Below are 23,798 nucleotides of genomic sequence, written 5' to 3'. Positions count from 1 at the left end.
TCAGTGTTATTATATAGTTCTCTGAACCAGCAGTGTTATTATACTGTAAGACATATGTATTATTAGTAAAATATAAAATTCATAGAATAGATGTACAGATAGTTGCTGGAAAGGAAGTCTCGTATTGCAATTCGAGACAAACATCCTCCGGATGTAAGTAGATACGCACATCCGCCCAGACGCCGATGGTGAACAAACAGGAAATGCTTATTTGTAAAAACCGTGCGACAATGTAAGGGACAGCCATGCTGATATGGAAAATTGTTACTCACCAATTATGATGGAGAGATTTGGCAGAGGCGTGGTCAATGAGCTGGCGGGGAGAAGAACATCAAAACTGAAGAACAAGGAGGAGAGGTGGGAAGTGGAGGCCGGGAATTCGAAAAGTGAAGTTCGGGAGTGTTTGTGTTCGTGTGCGGAAAAATATCTCTAGGCGTAAAAAGTGTGATGTGAAATAAAATGTAAGTAATTTTAAGAACTTAGTATATTTTAGGGTTCATTAATCATTTTCAATTCCATATCTATTTAAATGTTCACAATTTCGAAAATATAAATTCATGTAAATGTTTAGCTATTTTAAAGAAAGTTTCTCATGTTAGTCCATGAACTCATTATTATTGCAACACTACAAAATTACTAGTAAATGTTATAATGAATTAAATTTAAAATAAATTGTAATGAATAATTTAATATCAAACATGTTTTTCAAAGGATTAAGGTATTAAGGTTTGTGCTTAATATGTCGATTGACGCAATCAATTAATCAATTAATTAATGAAATGTTGTCACAAATAAATGTGTTGGTTCATTTGAGGGTATTTGTACTGCCAATCTAACCTATTATTAAATCCTCTCACAGCAACCCTTGCTCAAAATATGTCACAACCTTAATCTTAAACTAAACCAAACTACAAAAACCTTACATGGTGGAGGCGCTAAAACTCGATTGGCATTCAAATTCCTCACATGGGCGAGCACATAGTTTCATAGGCTAGATATATATTAGAACTAAATAATATTTATAAGAAAAGTATTTAACTAAAATAGCCTACTTCAGTGACAAACCACTCATTTACCTAAAAGATAAATTAAATTTCCAATAACTCAAAAATATTTTCAAACCCGTAATTAGAGTAACGCCAAGTAAACTAACGAGGTACGTCAATGGACATGTATAATAAAATGGGAAACCATACTACATGAAGATTTAATAGCATTAGACACATATAGGACTTCCAAAAGTGACATAATAAAAATATTAAATGAAAAATGGAATACTATCTAGAGACACAGACACTGTAGCAAACCTCAGACCTATCCTAGCGGCAACTTAAGAACTTTAACACGTATAAGCGCAAGTCACCCTAATATTAAAACCATATTTAATAATTTAACTACACGAAAAACTCGCCTAAGTGAAGAGGACAGGGAAAACTATAAGGATCTAGCTACAATCGAGGATTTTCTAGTGCAGAGAACAAATTTATACGACATAGTACATAACCCTGAGGCGGACATCAAGACACACAAGCATCCCCAACCTTAGCACAACATTACGAGCCACTCACACTACCTGACAGAACGAACACAGTAACCATGGGGGAAAACATACCGTTAATATCAGCTGAGACTTACACAGGTCTCCAGAGCGAAAATCCACAAGATTTTTTTAGACAAATTCCTAGTGGCAGGCAACTTCAAACAGATGGACAGACAACACTAAAGTTAATTTATTCCCAGCGCATTTATCAGGCACAGCACTAACTTGGTTTCAAATTACTACAAGCAAAAACAACGAGGGGAAGTTATATACAATGGGATCATCTTGCTAAAAGTTTCATAGAGGCTTTCACTCCATTAGCACAAACCCAGAGTCTACAAATGATTTTAGAACACAAAAATACAGGGAGAGAACGAGCCAACACTAACCTATTTTTTTAGATATATTAACAACATGCCGAAGATATGACCCTACAATACAGGACAAGCAAATTAGACATTTTATCATACAGGGACTAAAACCAGAAATCTGTGAACGAGTTATAGGCCTGAAAAACGACACCTTAAGTGATCTAGAGACTAATTTAAAAATTACAGAACAGCTAGTTCTAACACAAATGAAAAACAAAGAAAGGTACAATAGGGTTGCAGCAAACAGACCCTATAGTACACCCTTATATGAACAAAACATCATCCAATAAACTACAAACAGAAGTTAACACCCTAACCAATTTAGTAGCTACCCTAACTACAAACCAAATTTCAAATCATAACCACAGGTACGAAAGGTCTCCATCCTCGTATGAAAACTCAAAATATAAGCCAAGATATGATAGAACACCTAGTCCTCACCAGAATAGAACATATGGAAAGCCCAAACTAAACCCCAAAACAAACCCAAAAGCCACCTATGATTAAACACGTTACTTTCAGTGATAGGAGAAGACAAAAAACCATTCCCAAATACACCTGCTAGACAAAATAGGTATTGCACTATTTGCCGTAAAAAACAACCACAATACTGAACAATGCTGGTTCAAGCAACGTTCATTATAACTTCTCAAAACCCAAAGTAACTGCTTGGCACCTAAAATCAACAATACACAAGAGCTGTTCTGCAGGTACTGCAAGCGAACAAACCCACAATATCGAAATCATGTTACAAGTCTAATTATTATAAACAAAATCATCAAAAAAACGGGAAATAGGGGGAGGTCACACTAACCCTTACCGAACTTCCCCCTTATCAAAAGCGAAAACAAATAACACCATATATCTTAACCAAAGGAATCGACAAACTTACAAATGTATAAAGTCTATGACATTTACTCCAACTAACCCCAAAGTACTACCACTATCAACCCCTGGAAAGACCAGTTCAGAAGTGATATTTAAAGCCATAGATTATAATCAAGAATTCCACACCTCTAAAGAAGATGGAAGAAATTGAACAAACCTATTATGCAAAAGCCTATACACACCATAAAACTTCAATCTGTCTTCAATCCAACACCAACCCTAAGCGAACCAAACCCCTCGGGGACAACAAATATAAATAAACCCAGCTTTACAAGAAACCTTGCAGTCTCAGAAAATATCACACGACAGATAAAACCTAGTGTATTAAAGGGGGTAGCGCACGTAAAACAGGACCCAGATTGTAGTATGGGGGAGGTAAACACACATACTGGATTGGAAGAAACCATTGAGATAGACACTATACAGATTTTAAATCACATAGAGCAACAGAAGAAACAGAATATGATAGATTGTACTAACTTGCAAGAAATAACGCAAGACAGGATACACAGACCGAGGAAAAATAAAACATTATTATTAGAGGATATTTATGAACTCATATTTAATTGCGAAAATAAAACCAAGAAGAAGATACCTGTCCTAACAATAGACGTAGCCTTGACCACAAACCCTCGACATCCAGTACCCTGCATTATAGATACAGGATGTAACATAAACATTATTAGAGCAGACCTAGTTTGTGCAACAAAATTAAATACTAGCAACATACCCTCGTTGATATCGGCTAACGGTATACCATTAACAGTTTTGGGTTCAACAAAGATCGCCATAAAAATTGGCAAAGTAATACTTGAAGACACGTTTTATGTGACACCTGAATCTAAACAGCCCTATATTGGTAGGAAACATATTCCTATTTCAGAACTGCGTGGAGTTAAACTATAAAAATAAAACAATAAAAATTACCAAATATCAGATTGAACATATAATACCTATGAATGAACAGTGGCAGTTAGACATCAAGAATTTTAAAAACACACAGGAATTAGAAGTACAGGCAAGTAACAGAGGTAACAGCCCCACAAGACATAATTATAGCACCACATCAGCACATTAGGATTAGCTCTTTAAAAGGTATAGAGTCTCGAACAGCCATCGAAACAGATAGGAATCTAAGAATAAAAAAGAAATGTCATGCATATCTTACAGAAGGGGAAGATGGTACAGATACAATTGTAAAATATTTATAACGCATCAAATTTCCCAAAAAGGATACCCGCACATACTACGATAGGACATATACATTACCCAACTCTCGAAGCACAGCCTACCCTGGAACACCATACCACTACAACTGACACAGGAAAAACAATATTGACAGATAAGGACGGCATAGTATTTGATATCTCACCACATTTAACCCTCCAAGAACACAAACAAAGTCCTTGACGTTTTACAAAAATACAGACACATATTTACAACAAAGGTAATCGATTTAACTCCTGCAAACATACCTCCTGTTCAACTCGAATTAAAACCAAATACGAAACCTGTAAACTCACCACCGTATAGGCAGAGTAAAACAGAAAGGGAAAAATTAAACAAATTATTGGACGATTTAGTACAAGCAAAAATATTAGAGGAATGTCAGGATTACACAGAATATGCAAGCCCAGTATTTTTAGTGAAAAATAAAGATGGAAGCGACAGAATGGTAGCTGATCTCAGGAAGGTTAATGCACAGTTGAAAACAGATGCCCACCCCATTCCTTCAGTAAACCTGGTTTTAAGCTCTTTGAACAAAGCGCACACATTTACAAAATTAGACCTTAAAAATGCATTTTATTCCATGGAGGTTAGGAAAGAAGATAGCATATCTTAGCCATAAAAACTCCGGATAGACTTCTACAGTTTTGCCGACTGCCGATGGGACTTTCAACTTCAACCACATTATTTAGTAAAGCCTTGAATGCGATTATTAAACCGTCACCTTTATAATAAAGTCATCTGTTACGTAGATGACCTAATTTGTTATGGTGACTCATTTGAAAATGACTTACATAAATCTAGAAGAAACTATATTAGAAGAACTAGAAAAAAGCTAATTTGAAACTAAATACAAAAAAGTGTAAATTTCTCTACAAAAGTGTAAACATTTTAGGACACGAGGTATCACGGGAAGGCATTTTTACCCCAAAAACAGTCAGTAGAAGCTATCACCGAATTTAAAAGACCAACTTGTGTAAGGCAAGTGAGACATTTTATGGATGCTCAGGATTCTTCCTGCAGATTCATCCAAAATTATGCCAAAATAGCACAACCCCTTACTGAGATAATAAAAGATTTCAAATAAAAACATGGCATTTAAATGGACGGATCTATGTGAACAGGCTTTTATAAAAATCAAACAAATTTTGACAAACCCACCATTACTATCACAATTGGAAGGACAACAGGGAAGCACACATTTATGTAGATATAGCAGTTTTGATTGGATGCGGAAGCAGCGTTAGTACAGTTAGATGAAGAAAATAATAGAATGTACCCAATTTATTACATGTCAAAAAAAATATTCAAATACCCAAATGCGTTACAGTAATGCTGAACGTGAAATGCTAGCACTAACCTATGCTGTGAACTACTTCAGAGAATTCACGCTTGGTAGACAAACAACAGTTTATACGGACTGTGCCTGTGCCGCATTACAGTTTTATAAAAATTTTAAGCACACTTCCACTAGATTAAACAGATTAGCACTGTCATTAACAGACTACGACCATTGTAGTAAAACATAAACGTGGCGCTACAAACGTGTTAGCAGACGCCTTAAGCAGAAAATCCTTTAGAAACAACCTTTGGATGAAGAATTTTACGGACGTGTGTTTAACTGTCAATACTTTAATACAGACAAATCTACCCCTACTACAAGCTCAAGACAGTTATTTGAAACAAATACGCCTTGCGATGACCTCACCTGAGGCGGTAAATAAAAAAAAATCAGACGGGCTCAAGACATTACGAAGAAATAGATGGATTTGTTATATTTCAAAACCTTCAACGGACAAGAAACTAGAAACTTATTGGCTATACCCCAAAAACAAACACAAGAAATATTAAAAAATATTCCATGGACAACCCTACACGGGTGGACACTTATCACATTACAAAACAGCTTCAAAAATAAAATTACGATATCACTGGCCGAATATGTACCGTGATATCCTCCAATATACAACATCTTGTGAAGAATGTCAACTACGTAGGCCAAAAACGAACAAAAATTACGGCCTACTACAACCTATTCCACCCTCCATAAAACCCTTTGACAGAATAACAATAGACTTTGTAGGTAATATTACACAAAGTAATGGTTACCAAATATATCCTAGTTGCAACCGATGCCTGCACTAGAATGGCATTTGCAACCCCTTGTAGAAATGCAGATGCGAACACAGTAGCGCAAAAATTATTAAATCTATTCTGCACATTTGGATTTCCTAGAATTATTAATCATGACAGAGGAACGCACTTTATGAATTCTGTAATTTCACAGTTACTAAATGCACTCGGGATTGAACAAAGGCCAGGCGCTGCTTATATGTCCACAAGTACAAGGTGCGGTTGAAAAATACAACCACACGCTAATCAAGGCAATATCTCATTACGTTGTGGAAAAACCCCAAACTTGGTCAAAATACGTACAAATAGTTTACCTTTTGCCTACAACACGTCCTGTAAACATTTCAACAGGCTACACACCGCACTACCTCATGTTTGGTTAGCGAAGCTAACTTACCGTCTGAATTGTATATATTTACAGGTAATTCCCGAAAAAATTGTGTTGGAAAATATAGAAATTTTAGAGCAAATACGCAAAGATATGCCGAAAATCATGAAAAAAGCCCAGGAAGCGCAAAAGAAATACTTTGACCGTGACAAAACTCATTTGGATTTAAACCCCGGCGATGAAGTCTTGGTCCATTTCCCGAAAGACCACACAAAAAAATATAGTAAATTTCAAAACACCATTTAGAGGTCCTTTCGTTGTCAAGAAAAAAAATTAACGAAGTGACATATGCAGTAGAAATTTTACCACAGGGGAAGGTTAACAGAACAACCAATACATGTTGCTAGAATGAAATTATTCTATAAGAGAATATAAAACAAATATGAAGGGACTTGAGCAATAATAAAATATTCAAGAATAATATATGCAATATTCTCATGAACATCACTATGCACTCACTGCCTTGTAGAAAAATTTGAAGAGAGTGAAAAGTATCTTCGCAATACTTTTCATAATATATGAGGTTAAAAAGCTACCACATAGTCACGCAAGAATCGCTTTAAAGAATAGGTATTATACTCCAGGAGTTGAGAGACCGGTTAACTTCATTACGGTTTGAATGATTCATTATAAACGTTATATAACCTTGAGAGTCACTGAAGTAAGTCTAACAGACATAAAAATGTATATTAAAAATCTCGATGTTGTGTCGGAAAACGATAGAGATAAAGACATAAAAGTTTTAGAAAATTAAAACGCCTAACTTTGTATTTTAATGTGAGGTTTACTGTAATTTAGTGATTAAGTGATAGGTTACACGTACCAAAGATATTGGTATAGATAATCCCAATACACAGGACACTAACACAGCACACACGACACGACACGAGCAGAGCCTGTAACCCACGGTAACCGTACTTAGACTGGCTAGTAGACTTGACCGTGACTCTGGTATGTCTCCCAGGCAGATAAGTTTTCTGCTAACTCAACTAACTTCCCACGCTATACTACACCGACTGTGTTGTGACAATGACTAGGGGGCATTGCCTTGTACCGGCGGTCTGGGTCCGCCAAGGGCCCTGGTGGCTCAGACAGCTTAGTGTGCAAGTAATGTTTCCCACGTACTCGTTTACTACAATAACATAGCGTACTATAACTTGACACAACGTACATATTATACTTACCTGAGGGATACGTGTATACATAGCCTAGTAATAAAGAATATAAATATATGATAAAGTATACTACATATATCATATTTATTTAAGTTAGTAGATAGCAGTGTTAACATAATATACCCTACAAGGACTCAAATTTCTTCAATCTCAAAGAAAGAGACATACATGTTCTATATTATATAAATCCTAGGATAAACAAATACTTCAATATATGACATGAAAATGACTTATATAACATGTTAATTATTACATAGCTAATCTAACATTGAAGGAAAGTAACATATATTTAACATAGTATGTATGTATTAGCACGGCAATATTGCTCATTAACAAACTATACAGCCTTGATTTGGGCAACATTATATTATGATCATAATAATGACTATGGACAATAAGCACAAAGAAGGGATATTACATATTCCTCAGAAACAAAGGTGCGTTAGTATCGTTTTGTAATATGATAAAATAACATAATTTCGAACCTTATTTAAGAAACACTAGAGATTAAGATGCTTAGTAAAAACATTATTACATAGAGCTAGGGAAATACGACACACCATCGAGAGGTTATTAAAAGATTTCTGTAAATAAAAAACCTTAGGCATAAATATTGTATTAATTATAAAATATTAAACTAAAATGTATATGTAACCTGTAGATATTAAGTTTTAGAATTTCGACACCAAAACGCCAACTACAACCTGATACACCAATCTACAAGACACCAGTCTACAGCACTCTAACCGATCCCGACCACCCACGAGACAGATGAAGTCTTCACAGCACTTCCTACTACTACTCACAGCACTTGCCTTGCCTCTTTCGACCAGCTTTGCCAGCACATCAACCCACAACATAGGAGAACCCAATAAGCCTCTAGTACAAATCTTCACAGGAGCGTACTTTACTCCAATGCCTCAGACACTACCTTATATCAGTTCCATAACCTATCATATACAAAATTCCTTTCAACACACAGCAAAATTTACCTAAAAACGAACCCACTCTCTAAATTTTCTGCCCTAAAACCTTAACAACTACAAACCTATTTCAAGATACAGAACCACCTTTCCACATTACAAACCCTCATACATCAACAAATGGTAGCAGAACACCTCCCATTCATCCAAAGACAGCAACCAGATAGAAACAGAAGATCGCTCACGTTCGTCGGAGATTTCTTCGAATGGTGTTGTGACATTGCGACAGAATACCAAATACATGACTTGGCAGACAACAAGGAAGATGTCTACACAGCATTCTCAACACAACAACAATACCTAACTCTGCGAGCTACCTGAGCATTCACCCTGCTTTGTTCACAATCTACAAAGACAACACCACTTCCAGCTAAAGCACGACGACAAAAAACATAGTAAACAACATGGAACTCATTTTGTACATTTTATTAGCCTGGACTTCTATAATAAACACTACTTCTTTTTATAGCCCTCTACTTCATCCACATTAATAACATCAAAATAAAATTTCTGAAGCCTACAGTACATGAACGTGACTACCCAATGGATAACCTTAATTAGACTATAAGTACGATTCGTAGGTAGAATCGTCATTAAGCCAGGGGAATGTAAGACATATGTATTATTAGTAAAATAAAATTCATAGAATAGATGTACAGATAGTTGCTGGAAAGGAAGTCTCGTATTGCAATTCGAGACAAACATCCTCCGGATGTAAGTAGATACGCACATCCGCCCAGAACGGCCGATGGTGAACAAACAGGAAATGCTTATTTGTAAAAACCGTGCGACAATGTAAGGGGACAGCCATGCTGATATGGAAAATTGTTACTCACCAATTATGATGGAGAGATTTTGGCAGAGGCGTGGTCAATGAGCTGGCGGGAGAAGAACATCAAAACTGAAGAACAAGGAGGAGAGGTGGGAAGTGGAGGCCGGGAATTCGAAAAGTGAAGTTCGGGAGTGTTTGTGTTCGTGTGCGGAAAAATATCTCTAGGCGTAAAAAGTGTGAAGTGTAAATAAAATGTAAGTAATTTTAAGAACTTAGTATATTTTAGGGTTCATTAATCATTTTCAATTCCATATCTATTTAAATGTTCACAATTTTCGAAAATATAAATTCATGTAAAAATGTTTAGCTATTTTAAAGAAAGTTTTCTCATGTTAGTCCATGAACTCATTATTATTGCAACACTACAAAATTACTAGTAAATGTTATAATGAATTAAATTTTAAAATAAATTGTAATGAATAATTTAATATCAAACATGTTTTCAAAGTATTAAGGTATTAAGGTTTGTGCTTAATATGTCGATTGACGCAATCAATTAATCAATTTAATGAAATGTTGTCACAAATAAATGTGTTGGTTCATTTGAGGGTATTTGTACTGCCAATCTAACCTATTATTAAATCCTCTCACAGCAAACCCTTGCTCAAAATATGTCACAACCTTAATCTTAAACTAAACCAAACTACAAAACCTTACAATACAATTCTGAACCATCAGTGTTATTATATAGTTCTGAACCAGCAGTGCTCTTATACGTTTCTGAACCAGCAGTGTTATTATACAATTCCTGAACCATTAGTGTTATTATACAATTCTGAACCATCAGTGTTATTATATAGTTCTGAACCAGCAGTGCTCTTATACGTTTCTGAACCAGCAGTGTTCTTATACAATTCTGAACCATCAGAGTTATTTACAATTCTGAACCATCAGTGCTATTATATAGTTCTGAACCAGCAGTGTTATTATACAATTCTGAACCATCAGTGTTATTATATAGTTCTGAACCAGCAGTGCTCTTATACGTTTCTGAACCAGCAGTGTTATTATACAATTCTGAACAATCAGTGTTATTATACAATTCTGAACCATCAGTGTTATTATTTAGTTCTGAACCAGCGGTGCTCTTATACGTTTCTGAACCAACAGTGTTCTTATACAATTCTGAACCATCAGAGTTATTCTACAATTCTGAACCATCAGTGTTATTATATAGTTCTGAACCAGCAGTGTTATTATACAATTCTGAACCATCAGTGTTATTATATAGTTCTGAACCAGCAGTGCTCTTATACGTTTCTGAACCAGCAGTGTTCTTATACAATTCTGAACCATCAGTGTTATTATATAGTTCTGAACCAGCAGTGCTCTTATACGTTTCTGAACCAGCAGTGTTATTATACAATTCTGAACCATCAGTGTTATTATATAGTTCTTAACCAGAAGTGCTCTTAGACGTTTCTGAACCATCAGTGTTATTATACAATTCTGAACCATCAGTGTTATTATATAGTTCTGAACCAGCAGTGCTCTTATACGTTTCTGAACCAGCAGTGTTATTATACAATTCTGAACCATCAGTGTTATTATACAATTCTGAACCATCAGTGTTATTATACAATTCTGAACCATCAGTGTTATTATATAGTTCTGAACCAGCAGTGCTCTTATACGTTTCTGAACCAGCAGTGTTATTATACAATTCTGAACCATCAGTGTTATTATACAATTCTGAACCATCAGTGTTATTATACAATTCTGAACCATCAGTGTTATTATACAGTTCTGAACCAGCAGTGCTCTTATACGTTTCTGAACCAGCAGTGTTCTTATACAATTGAACCATCAGTGTTATTTTATAGTTCTGAACCAGCAGTGCTCTTATACGTTTCTGAACCAGCAGTGTTATTATACAATTCTGAACAATCAGTGTTATTATACAATTCTGAACCATCAGTGTTATTATTTAGTTCTGAACCAGCAGTGCTCTTATACGTTTCTGAACCAACAGTGTTCTTATACAATTCTGAACCATCAGAGTTATTCTACAATTCTGAACCATCAGTGTTATTATATAGTTCTGAACCAGCAGTGTTATTATACAATTCTGAACCATCAGTGTTATTATATAGTTCTGAACCAGCAGTGCTCTTATACGTTTCTGAACCAGCAGTGTTCTTATACAATTCTGAACCATCAGTGTTATTATATAGTTCTGAACCAGCAGTGCTCTTATACGTTTCTGAACCAGCAGTGTTATTATACAATTCTGAACCATCAGTGTTATTATATAGTTCTGAACCAGCAGTGCTCTTATACGTTTCTGAACCAGCAGTGTTTTTATACATTTCTGAACAATTAGTGTTATTATACAATTCTGAACCATCAGTGTTATTATATAGTTCTAAACCAGCAGTGCTCTTATACGTTTCTGAACCAGCAGTGTTCTTATACAATTCTGAACCATCAGAGTTATTTACAATTCTGAACCATCAGTGCTATTATACAATTCTGAACCATCAGTGTTATTATATAGTTCTGAACCAGCAGTGCTCTTATACGTTTCTGAACCAGCAGTGTTATTATACAATTCTGAACAATCAGTGTTATTATACAATTCTGAACCATCAGTGTTATTATATAGTTCTGAACCAGCAGTGCTCTTATACGTTTCTGAACCTGCAGTTTTATTATACAATTCTGAACCATCAGTGTTATTATACAATTCTGAACCATCAGTGTTATTATATAGTTCTGAACCAGCAGTGTTATTATACAATTCTGAACCATCAGTGTTATTATATAGTTCTGAACCAGCAGTGCTCTTATACGTTTCTGAACCAGCAGTGTTATTATACAATTCTGAACCATTAGTGTTATTATACAATTCTGAACCATCAGTGTTATTATATAGTTCTGAACCAGCAGTGCTCTTATACGTTTCTGAACCAGCAGTGTTCTTATACAATTCTGAACCATCAGAGTTATTTACAATTCTGAACCATCAGTGCTATTATATAGTTCTGAACCAGCAGTGTTATTATACAATTCTGAACCATCAGTGTTATTATATAGTTCTGAACCAGCAGTGCTCTTATACGTTTCTGAACCAGCAGTGTTATTATACAATTCTGAACAATCAGTGTTATTATACAATTCTGAACCATCAGTGTTATTATTTAGTTCTGAACCAGCAGTGCTCTTATACGTTTCTGAACCAACAGTGTTCTTATACAATTCTGAACCATCAGAGTTATTCTACAATTCTGAACCATCAGTGTTATTATATAGTTCTGAACCAGCAGTGTTATTATACAATTCTGAACCATCAGTGTTATTATATAGTTCTGAACCAGCAGTGCTCTTATACGTTTCTGAACCAGCAGTGTTCTTAATACAATTCTGAACCATCAGTGTTATTATATAGTTCTGAACCAGCAGTGCTCTTATACGTTTCTGAACCAGCAGTGTTATTATACAATTCTGAACCATCAGTGTTATTATATAGTTCTTAACCAGAAGTGCTCTTAGACGTTTCTGAACCATCAGTGTTATTATACAATTCTGAACCATCAGTGTTATTATATAGTTCTGAACCAGCAGTGCTCTTATACGTTTCTGAACCAGCAGTGTTATTATACAATTCTGAACCATCAGTGTTATTATACAATTCTGAACCATCAGTGTTATTATACAATTCTGAACCATCAGTGTTATTATATAGTTCTGAACCAGCAGTGCTCTTATACGTTTCTGAACCAGCAGTGTTATTATACAATTCTGAACCATCAGTGTTATTATACAATTCTGAACCATCAGTGTTATTATACAATTCTGAACCATCAGTGTTATTATATAGTTCTGAACCAGCAGTGCTCTTATACGTTTCTGAACCAGCAGTGTTCTTATACAATTGAACCATCAGTGTTATTATATAGTTCTGAACCAGCAGTGCTCTTATACGTTTCTGAACCAGCAGTGTTATTATACAATTCTGAACAATCAGTGTTATTATACAATTCTGAACCATCAGTGTTATTATTTAGTTCTGAACCAGCAGTGCTCTTATACGTTTCTGAACCAACAGTGTTCTTATACAATTCTGAACCATCAGAGTTATTCTACAATTCTGAACCATCAGTGTTATTATATAGTTCTGAACCAGCAGTGTTATTATACAATTCTGAACCATCAGTGTTATTATATAGTTCTGAACCAGCAGTGCTCTTATACGTTTCTGAACCAGCAGTGTTCTTATACAATTCTGAACCATCAGTGTTATTATATAGTTCTGAACTAGCAGTGCTCTTATACGTTTCTGAACCAGCAGTATTATTATACAATTCTGAACCATCAGTGTTATTATATAGTTCTTAACCAGAAGTGCTCTTAGACGTTTCTGAAACCATCAGTGTTATTATACAATTCTGAACCATTAGTGTTATTATATAGTTCTGAACCAGCAGTGCTCTTATACGTTTCTGAACCAGCAGTGTTATTATACAATTCTGAACCATCAGTGTTATTATACAATTCTGAACCATCAGTGTTATTATACAATTCTGAACCATCAGTGTTATTATATAGTTCTGAACCAGCAGTGCTCTTATACGTTTCTGAACCAGCAGTGTTCTTATACAATTGAACCATCAGTGTTATTATATAGTTCTGAACCAGCAGTGTTATTATATAGTTCTGAACCAGCAGTGCTCTTATACTTTTCTGAACCATCAGTGTTATTATATAGTTCTGATCCAGCAGTGTTATTATATAGTTCTAAACCAGCAGTGTTCTTATAAGATTCTGAACCAATAGTTTACTTATACAAAAACTTATTTTACATTTAATCAGTCATATGGAACAGCAACACCCTACTATATAAACATCTCTTGATATAAAAATTGTAAAATCCTGAGTCCATTGAAATCGGGCACTCGTTAGTGTAAAGTTTAAGATGAAGGTGTTCTTGTTACTCAATAGTTCAAAATACTATATGTGTAGGAAGTCCACTGTATTTAAACATTAAAACATACTACAGTTTTCACTTTTAAAACTATTTTTCCGAATTGGTGTTCAATTACTTTTTATATAAAATATCCTTGTGGATTATTGAAGAAAATCGGCAATTCTTATAGAGAAAGTGTGCTGTTTTCTAATAATATTAATAGTGTTGTTGAACCAAATTTGAAGTCCTCTACATTTTTCTTGACTTTCAATCGGTAACTAGACTAATTGCATGGAATAATAATAATTAATTTACTGAACATTAACCCAGTTGTACTTTAAAATATTTTATAAAAATTATTTGATTAAAACTACAACAATTAATTTACATCACATAGTTTTCAAAAAAGTTATGCTATAAAAAGTTTGGATAAACCAAAACACTGTTTATTTGAAACCCTGTACAATACTTACTGTAATACTGTTTTATTTACTGTGAAATAAAGTAACATAAATAAAATACATTACATTTGAACTCAAGTATTTAATATCAAGATTTAGTACTCACCTCTGTTCTCTTTCGTTTTGTTGAGAATCTCGTAGAGAATACAAGAGTAAGCGCAGATTATAATAATGAGAGGGATGAAGTACATGGCAAGTACACCGAACAGAATGTACGCTTTCTCATTCATATTGGAGGTGAAGTAGTTGAAGGAGACGCACTGGAGGAAATCTGGGTTGTCGGGATGTGGTGATACGTGGAAAACTATGCTCTATAACAGAAAACATGTAGGCAATATTAGTATGTGATAATAATCAAGGAGATGAGTTATATAGTGACCACCCCGAATACTTGCATATTGGACACATTCTCTTTTTTAATTTATGGGGAATTGTTGAAGGAGACGCTCTGACAGAATTCGGCGACACCACACCCAAGAAGAGGCAATATGCGGTCAATTCCGGTTGTAATATATATTATACATTTATGCATTATTTAAAAGTGACTAATACTTCGTCATTTAATTATGTGTTTTTGGCAGGTGTTTGCTATACATAAAACCACATGACAACAGTAATAAAAATGTGCAATTTTATCGATTTCAATGTAAAATGTGGTTATTCATTTTAAACTTACCTGCTGTGGCTCTTAACTCTTTTATTGCTACAGTGTGCATATGATAAATCTTTAACATAGAGAGGGTGATTACCGGTTCCCGAAACGTAGTGTTTCAGATCTCTTCAAATGTAACAATGGAAGATTTTTTAAATCTAATTAACTTATATTTATATTATTTTAGTTAAAATTAGTTTTAAACCTCTCAATAGCATGCAAATACTCGTATATAAAGGCTTATTTACAACACTTTGTAACTTTATCAGTCCAAATTATGTCACTTTTGAAAACAAAACTGTCACATAATTGAAAAGGGTTAAACTTGTGTAATTCAGAAGAAAGCATTCACTTATATCAATGGTTATATATTATTAGCGTCAATAGAAGCTAGTTAACCACGTGGCAAGGTTTTGAAAGATGTAATTGATCAGCTGTTGTAGTAACCAATAGAATCAGCTCATAGAGTCAGTCTTTAGAGTCAGTGCAGGTAGATTTTGAGGGTTTCAGCACATAAACGGCAATTACAACGATTGATTGGAAATTGAATATCAACCAATGAATACTCCACGGCTGGGTATGAATGATGTGACGCCCTTCAAGATAACGCATTCAAAAGATCTGAGCTTAGAAGGTTTATAATTATGAAACAATGCTGTGCGTAATCTAGTTAACTGTATATTTTAACTAATGCTATCAAAATTTCTAAAGAAATTAGTTTCTGTTAATTTATTTTGTTATTAAATAATGAAATAATCAGCCCTTTGCATCCAATGATATAAAATTTAGCTCGTAATTTCAACTTGCTAATACTTAAAACCATCACTTTGTCCTCAGTTGTCAGTAATTAAAATTGGTTTTCAAGTAAAAGTTTCAAGAAATTTCCATCAAAGCACAAAACAATGGACAGGCAGAAGTCACATTTTGTATTTCAGAACAAAATTTATAACTTCTTACTAACATAATAGGTGCGTAATATTGGTTGCCTCATTTATTAACGGACAATATGCTTATTAAAAACAACAGAAAACTCAAATAAAATACAAATTTTGAACGTAAAGAAAATGTGAAATACGCGAGTTGCGAGGGTGCGTGTGCTATACTAAACATGTTTCCTGCAAATTTAAGTATAAGTAAATTTAACCCATTAGACAATTGTAAAAGTGTCATCTATAGTAAATTTGTGAATTGCTATATTATTGATGTTTTATTGTTATTAGAGTTATGTAGTACAAGTTTAGCAAACTTCTTTAAAGTTTTATCGAATGTATAAACAGTATACAGATTTAGAGGCATTCTATGATACTTCTTGATGGAAAATTTTAAGTAAAGTAAGCAACTTCTAAATGCTACTGACAATTTCCTGTATGATATACTTGTCTTACTTGGATCTAAATTTCTCCTTTGTAGTTTCTAGTAAACTTTAATATGAACTAATCATTCTTAAGTCGTGATTGAATAAAGAAGATGTTGAACATCTTCTTGTTTCAAAATACAGCATAACCAATTAGAAACCTTCATATTCCAGCGTACTAAAGTTTTTATAACAAGTAATTCAAGTGTTCATGATTATCGAAACGACTGAAACCAAATTTTTGAACCAGATTACGTTACTGATATTTCAAATTACGGTGGTACAACTGTTTTTATATCTAAGAAAGTAATAGTCAGTGATACATAAAAAAAATTTCCAGGCTATATGTATTTATAAAATACAACAAATAAAACACAGTAACATTTACTTACTTTTCACTACTTTGAAGAATAAAAGTGTATGTGTCACAAACATGTAGTCGTACATTGTCATTGTACTTGCGGCCATTACTCAAACACCTTACAAATGTTTTTTACTTTTTCATTAGTATTCAACACATTAAAAAGAGTAAGGAATAATTAATTGTTTATAACTATAATTAGAATGATATTGCATTCAATATTTTAAGTATTTGTAATCGATAATTTGGTATCGTGATTCGATTGTGGTGGTCACTATACTGCAGCCCTTTGTTCCTAAAAATATCAATTTAGGATTTATGACGTATGCAATGTTACATTAGGGTCCGCGCTAAGATTAACTATTAACTAAAATAACATAATATTTTATATTCAATTTAATGATCCAAATTTAAATAATTCTATATTGAAACCTACCTAATTTATTTTCATTGACGATCCTTTCAATAATTGGTTTTGCTTATAACAATACAATGACGTGTACAATTAAAATTATAATAGAAAAGCCGATTTTATTTGTCAACTTGATGCTCGCACAATAAGCTAATATGAATCATTGTGTCAGTGAGTGATGCCTGAGTGGCCGACAAATCCAGCATTAATGCAAAGTGATCTGCTCGCGGCAGTCTACACAACACATAAGCGGTATGCTGGCTAGGAAGCGACATCGTCCCCGCCCCTTCCGTTCTCTATCAACACAAACATGGCAGTGCGGAGATAAGCCAACTACAGAAGGGGGAGAAATTATGTACCCCCGAGTGTGAGTGATATTAATGGTGGAACCGATAGATCGTCAGAAACTCAACCATACCACTCTTTTTATGGTGTATTTTCACGTCTTGCGAGATTCAAGTTTTTCTTTCAAGTCTTTAAAATTTATATTACAGATGCAAGGAAAAAGTATAGATTATTACTTCTTTTTCCTTAAAACCTATTTGTACGATTGCATTCCAAGTTCAATACAAGGTTAACAAGTTTTTTAAATTCATATATATATATATATATATATATATATATATATACAGGGTGTATATTATGTCTGGAAACACCCAAATATATCCTTTAATAATTTAAATATAAATTTGAAACCTCTTACAATCGTGATAGAGATTGGGCATCTACTTTTTGGAACAATGTTTTGTTATGTCACACCAACGGGGGACGTCCTGCCGAGGGTATCGTGAATATTCTTAATGGAAGCCTATACCTTGTGATACATAATTTTAAAGGTAATAGCTTACTGAATTGAATGCCACAAACCGCATCTCAAGGGAATTATTCTATCAGAAAATAGAGCATTTTTAGTATTGAAAATTTACTGATGTTCAACAATGTAATTTTAACATGGTTCTTGCCACAAAATGTGTTACACTAATTTTTTAGCATTTTTTTAAATGTTCAATTAAATAAAAACAAAAATTTCATTTTAAGCTGGTTCTATTAGCACAAATTTGCCAGTTTTTATTACAGTACAATTATGGAAATACTTATGTTATTGATTTCTTATTACAAATAAAAAATAATGTATGCTGTTAGAAAAGTCTTACAACAGACGTTTTACCTGCATTTGGTGTCAAAGCAATTGTTCGAACTGTGTTCCTTCTACGGTTTGACAATGAGCCAATCTTGTGTAAAATGATTCGACAGAGTTGCCTAACATTTCTTCAGTTATCAAAGCAATCTCCTCTATAATCCTGTTTCTTAGGTCTTCCAAATTATGAGGCTTTCTTCTATAAACATTGGATTTTAAATGACCCCATAGGAAATAATCGATTGGTGACAAATCCGGAGATCTTGGAGGCCATTCGATTTCTCCTCTTCGGCCAATCCATTTATGAGGAAACCTTAAATCCAAATACTCTCTTACCTGTCTCCCATAATGGGGTGGAGCACCATCCTGCTGAAACCATACATTATCAAAGTATTCTCCTGATGCAATTTGAATAGCTGGGATTATTTCATTTTGGAGCATATTGTAGTAAAGTTCGGCATTTAAATTTTCATTGATGAAAAAGGGTCCAACAATTTTGTTACCTAAAAATTCCACACCATACGTTCAGTTTTTGTGGTTGCTGTGAATGGGACTCCTGTAGACCTGTAGACCAGATGATTAATAACACAATAATGTTTCTCATAGGCTAGTGACCTTTGTCTCTTGAAACCTTCCTGCTGACTGGAAAACACCAAGTACAGATTCATAAGTAATCAGAGAAAGTGACTCATAAGTTTTATTCATTGTAATAAAAACTGGTAAATTTGTACTAATGAAACCAGCTTAAAAATAAATTGTTTATTTTATTCTAATTGAACATTAAAAAAAATGCTAAAAAATTAGTGTAACACATTTTGTGGCAAGAACCATGTTAAAATTACATTGTTGAACATCAGTAAATTTTCAATACTAAAAATGCTCTATTTTCTGATAGAATAATTCCCTTGAGATGCGGTTTGTGGCATTCAATTCAGTAAGCTATTACCTTTAAAATTATGTATCACAAGGTATAGGCTTCCATTAAGAATATTCACGATACCCTCGGCAGGACGTCCCCCGTTGGTGTGACATAACAAAACATTGTTCCAAGAAGTAGATGCCCAATCTCTATCACGATTGTAAGAGGTTTCAAATTTATATTTAAATTATTAAAGGATATATTTGGGTGTTTCCAGACATAATATACACCCTGTATATATACATACATTAAATTTGTATAAGTGGCAACAACAAATATTGAATCGCAAAAAGTACTTGCTCCGCCGGGACTCGAACCCGGATCTCTCACTTGATGGGTGAATGTGCTACCATTACACCACAGAGCCCTCACTTTTTTACGATTAAATTATTTTTGTATATACATATAAGATATATTATATATATATATATCTTTTGTTATATATAAGGATATCTATCCAGCCCCTCTCTTGTTATATTTAAGGGATATTAGAGTATTTGGTGTTTTGGTTAATCTATCCAGCCCCTCTCTTGTTATATGTAAGGGTTAGATATTTGGTGTTTTGGTTAATCTATCCAGCCCCTCTCTTGTTATATATAAGGGATAGATATTTGGTGTTTTGGTTAATCTATCCAGCCCCTCTCTTGTTATATATAAGGGATACATATTTTGTGTTTTGGTTAATCTATCCAGCCCCTCTTTTGTTATATATTAGGGATATGTTTGGTGTTTTGGTTAATCTATCCAGCCCCTCTCTTGTTATATATAAGGGATACATATTTTGTGTTTTGGTTAATCTATCCAGCCCCTCTCTTGTTTTATATATATATATATATATATATATATATATATATATATATATATATATATATATATATATATATATATAAGGGATAGATATTTAGCGTATTGCTTTTTCTATCTGCTCTTCTTTCTTGTTAGTTATAAGGGATAGGTCTTTGGCATATTGCTGGCACACCTAATTTCTCTTTCCACCATGGATTCATTTGTAATGACACTTTTTCCACCCTTTAAATTATAGGCTTCGCAAACACTAGATAATAAATTAAGCACTACTCTCACAATCCTTAATCAAGGGATCATTAAATATTACCTGGAGATTAGTGAGTTACAGGGCAATTGCGTTCCTTTCATTTAGATAATCACACAAGGACAGCTTTAATTAGCTGCAGAGCTAAAAAAGCTGTACAGCTTTGTTTAAACAAGACTTAAGCAACAAACGTGCTTTGTTTTAGCATATTTGATTTTGTTGTTTATTTACTCCGAATATATACTTAGAGAGTAATACTGTATTGCACATTAAAAATAAATAAATAATAAATAAAAATGCCTTTTATTGGAGCGTCTCTCAGTTACATTACTGTTTTACAGAATTACTCAAGTTACTACACAAACATTCTAACGACTAAACTTAACAGAGCTAATCATATAATAGGAATATTTACATTTAAAACACATCACATATTATGCTAGTTCCTATGTACAAAATCTTTCTTTAACCCTTTTCTTAAATTTAACAATATTTACAAGACCTTTTAGGCCATCAGGAAGGTCATTGTACACCTTTGGCCCAAAATAAGAGAAACTCTTCCTTCCGAGCTCTAAATTTACTCTTGGAAGATGAAGATTTCCTCCATGTCGAGAGGCCCTTTGTGACACTTGATCCCGATACAGTAGTCTTTCCCTGAGGTACTGAGGTTCCTCAATGGTAAGGATCTTGTGGACCATACATGAGGACAGTACTCTGCAAACTGTGTCCATAGGCATTATGTTCGCAGCTTCTCGTTGGGGTAATACGTGTTCGAATTTGCGGAGTGAGAACACGAAGCGCAAAGCCGAGTTTTGAACTCGTTGAATTCTGGCAATATCACCCTTTGAAATGCTGTAAGTCTGAACTGATACATGACTACATTGCAACAAGACTAATCACTATGACCATTGTGGCAATTGTGAAAGGCATCCTCATTAATTACAAATCAACCCTTCTTTGTTCACAATGTACTATTGATGATGGATTATTAAATTTTAATGCTTTCAAATCAACCCTTAATCCCTTGACCAAGTATTGTAATTATTGTTTACGAGTATATAATTTATTGATGTGACTAACCACCGTCAAAATTACAACAGTAGCGTATATATATTTTTGTTCCTTTCACAAAATGTACAATAAACCTTTTTTCGTACAAATTACAAGAAACTGGAAATATTTCATTTCTGTCTCTATGTCTGCACTTTGTGTCAAGAACAAACTGACTTACAAGACTTTAAATCTTTCATCAAGCTTAATTTCTATGTATTCGAGTTTGATGATAACCAATAATGACAAAAAAATACAGAATAAATAGATTTGTAAATAAACACAGTACTATCATATAATTTTTAAACAAATGAAATAGTAACACATCCCTAGCATAACTACCCACAACAACTACATTGTGGAAATATATCAACATCTCAAGTGAGAAATATATCATCTGTAGACTTTACATTTTGCATGATTACTCATTGCGACAGTCCTTCGGAGTTCCAGCCCCCGTGATCCAACACAGTCTCCTGAAGAACGATACGGTTAATAGCGAGCAAGTATTTACTAGACAGAGACGTTCTTTACAGACTAAATGTATTTTGATGTATTGCCATCGATCTTTCAGCTCCCTGGACTTGAAAGTAGCTTGCAGTAAGGGTCCATTAAATATTCTAAGTAGTATTATTGCGCTTGTTAACTAGATATAATTCAAGTTTCAGGAGGATCCAGCCTAAACCTGCTTAGTAATAATGTTCTAAATGTGTCTACACCTTCAACGTCATGACTGTTAAGATGTAGTAGGAAATGGTCTGAGAGGTACTGTGGGTAAGCTACTTACTACCCTAAGGAGGATGTTGTATCATTTTGAAGTAAATATACAAGTGGAGGTTCTAGGATATGATAATTCATAGCATACATGGCCAGAGGTTTAAATGGCAAAATATTTTCCTCCAAGAAAATTAAACGTAAACAATGCTGTAATTTTTCAAAATGTAAACGAATCTCATAGCAGTTGAGTAAATAATTAGTCAACCAAAGTCTACTGTACTGGGTGTTCTGTGCATAGATAATACTTTTCTTTCTATAAACCATGACCTATAGGCTATAGTAGTTTAGTCCTAAGCTCAATAAGCATTTTAACAAATAAATAATAAGTTTTATTTATACTCTATTTTTTAATTTGAGTAAAATTTTCATTGCAATCGTGAGCCAAATAAACATAAATTTCCAAACAGCTTTTTTCAATAAATTATGTTATGGTTTGTGCATATGCTATTGGTTGCTAATAATTATTGTTTGTTATTGTTGATTATTACCATGCTATAATGTTTATTACTGTTATTGTTACCTTCTGCGTGGTGGTTTGTTTTCTGTTACTTTATTTTATAGATTTATACGTGCAACTTCGTCATTCATTTAGTTCGTGCGTTTCACCTATGTTGTTATTTATAAAGTATATTTAAGTATTATTGTTATTTGTTAGTATTAATGTTAAATTTAGAGTTCTAGAATGTATACATATTTGATGTTGTTATACTTTCTTGCTACCGTTATTACAGTTTATTATACATCTGTGTTGTTTTTGTTAAATTGCTATTATTTATTTTTATATGCAACGGTAGTCTTTGAAAATTTTATTCAGTTTACCTATATCGTTAGTTGTCGTAAGTACTATTTAAATTATTTTATTGTAGGTTGTTGATGTTATGAGATCTATAGTATTTATTTTATTTTTCGTTACTTTTTGCAATTGCTACTTTCTTGTTTTGTTTTGTAAACTGTTACTTTTATAACATATTTATAAGCTTTATATGTAAATATACGCTACTGTTAACTATTTATTTACATTGTATTATTTGCCATCTAATTTTCACATTATTGTAAAATGGTCTGTACCGTTGTAATAATAAATAAATATAAGCAGTTTACAATAACATTGCACTCTTTTGGTCTATTCAAGCTAAACACAATTATTCAAAAACGAGTTATTTAATATAATTCAGACTTT

General features: G+C 33.6%; 1 protein-coding gene and 1 non-coding gene across 2 annotated transcripts in view; both read right to left on the bottom strand.

Moving 5' to 3' along the window:
• The window catches only part of LOC124366642 (adipokinetic hormone/corazonin-related peptide receptor variant I-like), a 121,610-nt gene that overhangs the window by 6,017 nt on the left and 91,795 nt on the right, over window positions 1-23,798 (bottom strand). The window contains exon 3 of the mRNA XM_046823241.1: window positions 15,011-15,215. Coding sequence (XP_046679197.1) covers window positions 15,011-15,215 — 205 coding nt within the window. The remainder of the gene's footprint in view (window positions 1-15,010; window positions 15,216-23,798) is intronic.
• On the bottom strand, window positions 20,037-20,107 carry Trnad-auc. The gene has a single exon. It is a non-coding gene; the product is annotated as a tRNA-Asp (tRNA).

This window comes from Homalodisca vitripennis, chromosome 7, assembly GCF_021130785.1.
Source record: "Homalodisca vitripennis isolate AUS2020 chromosome 7, UT_GWSS_2.1, whole genome shotgun sequence".
NCBI classification, from domain to species: domain Eukaryota; kingdom Metazoa; phylum Arthropoda; class Insecta; order Hemiptera; family Cicadellidae; genus Homalodisca; species Homalodisca vitripennis.
Note: the sequence above shows the minus strand (reverse complement) of the source record. Positions and strands in the feature narration are given on the sequence as shown.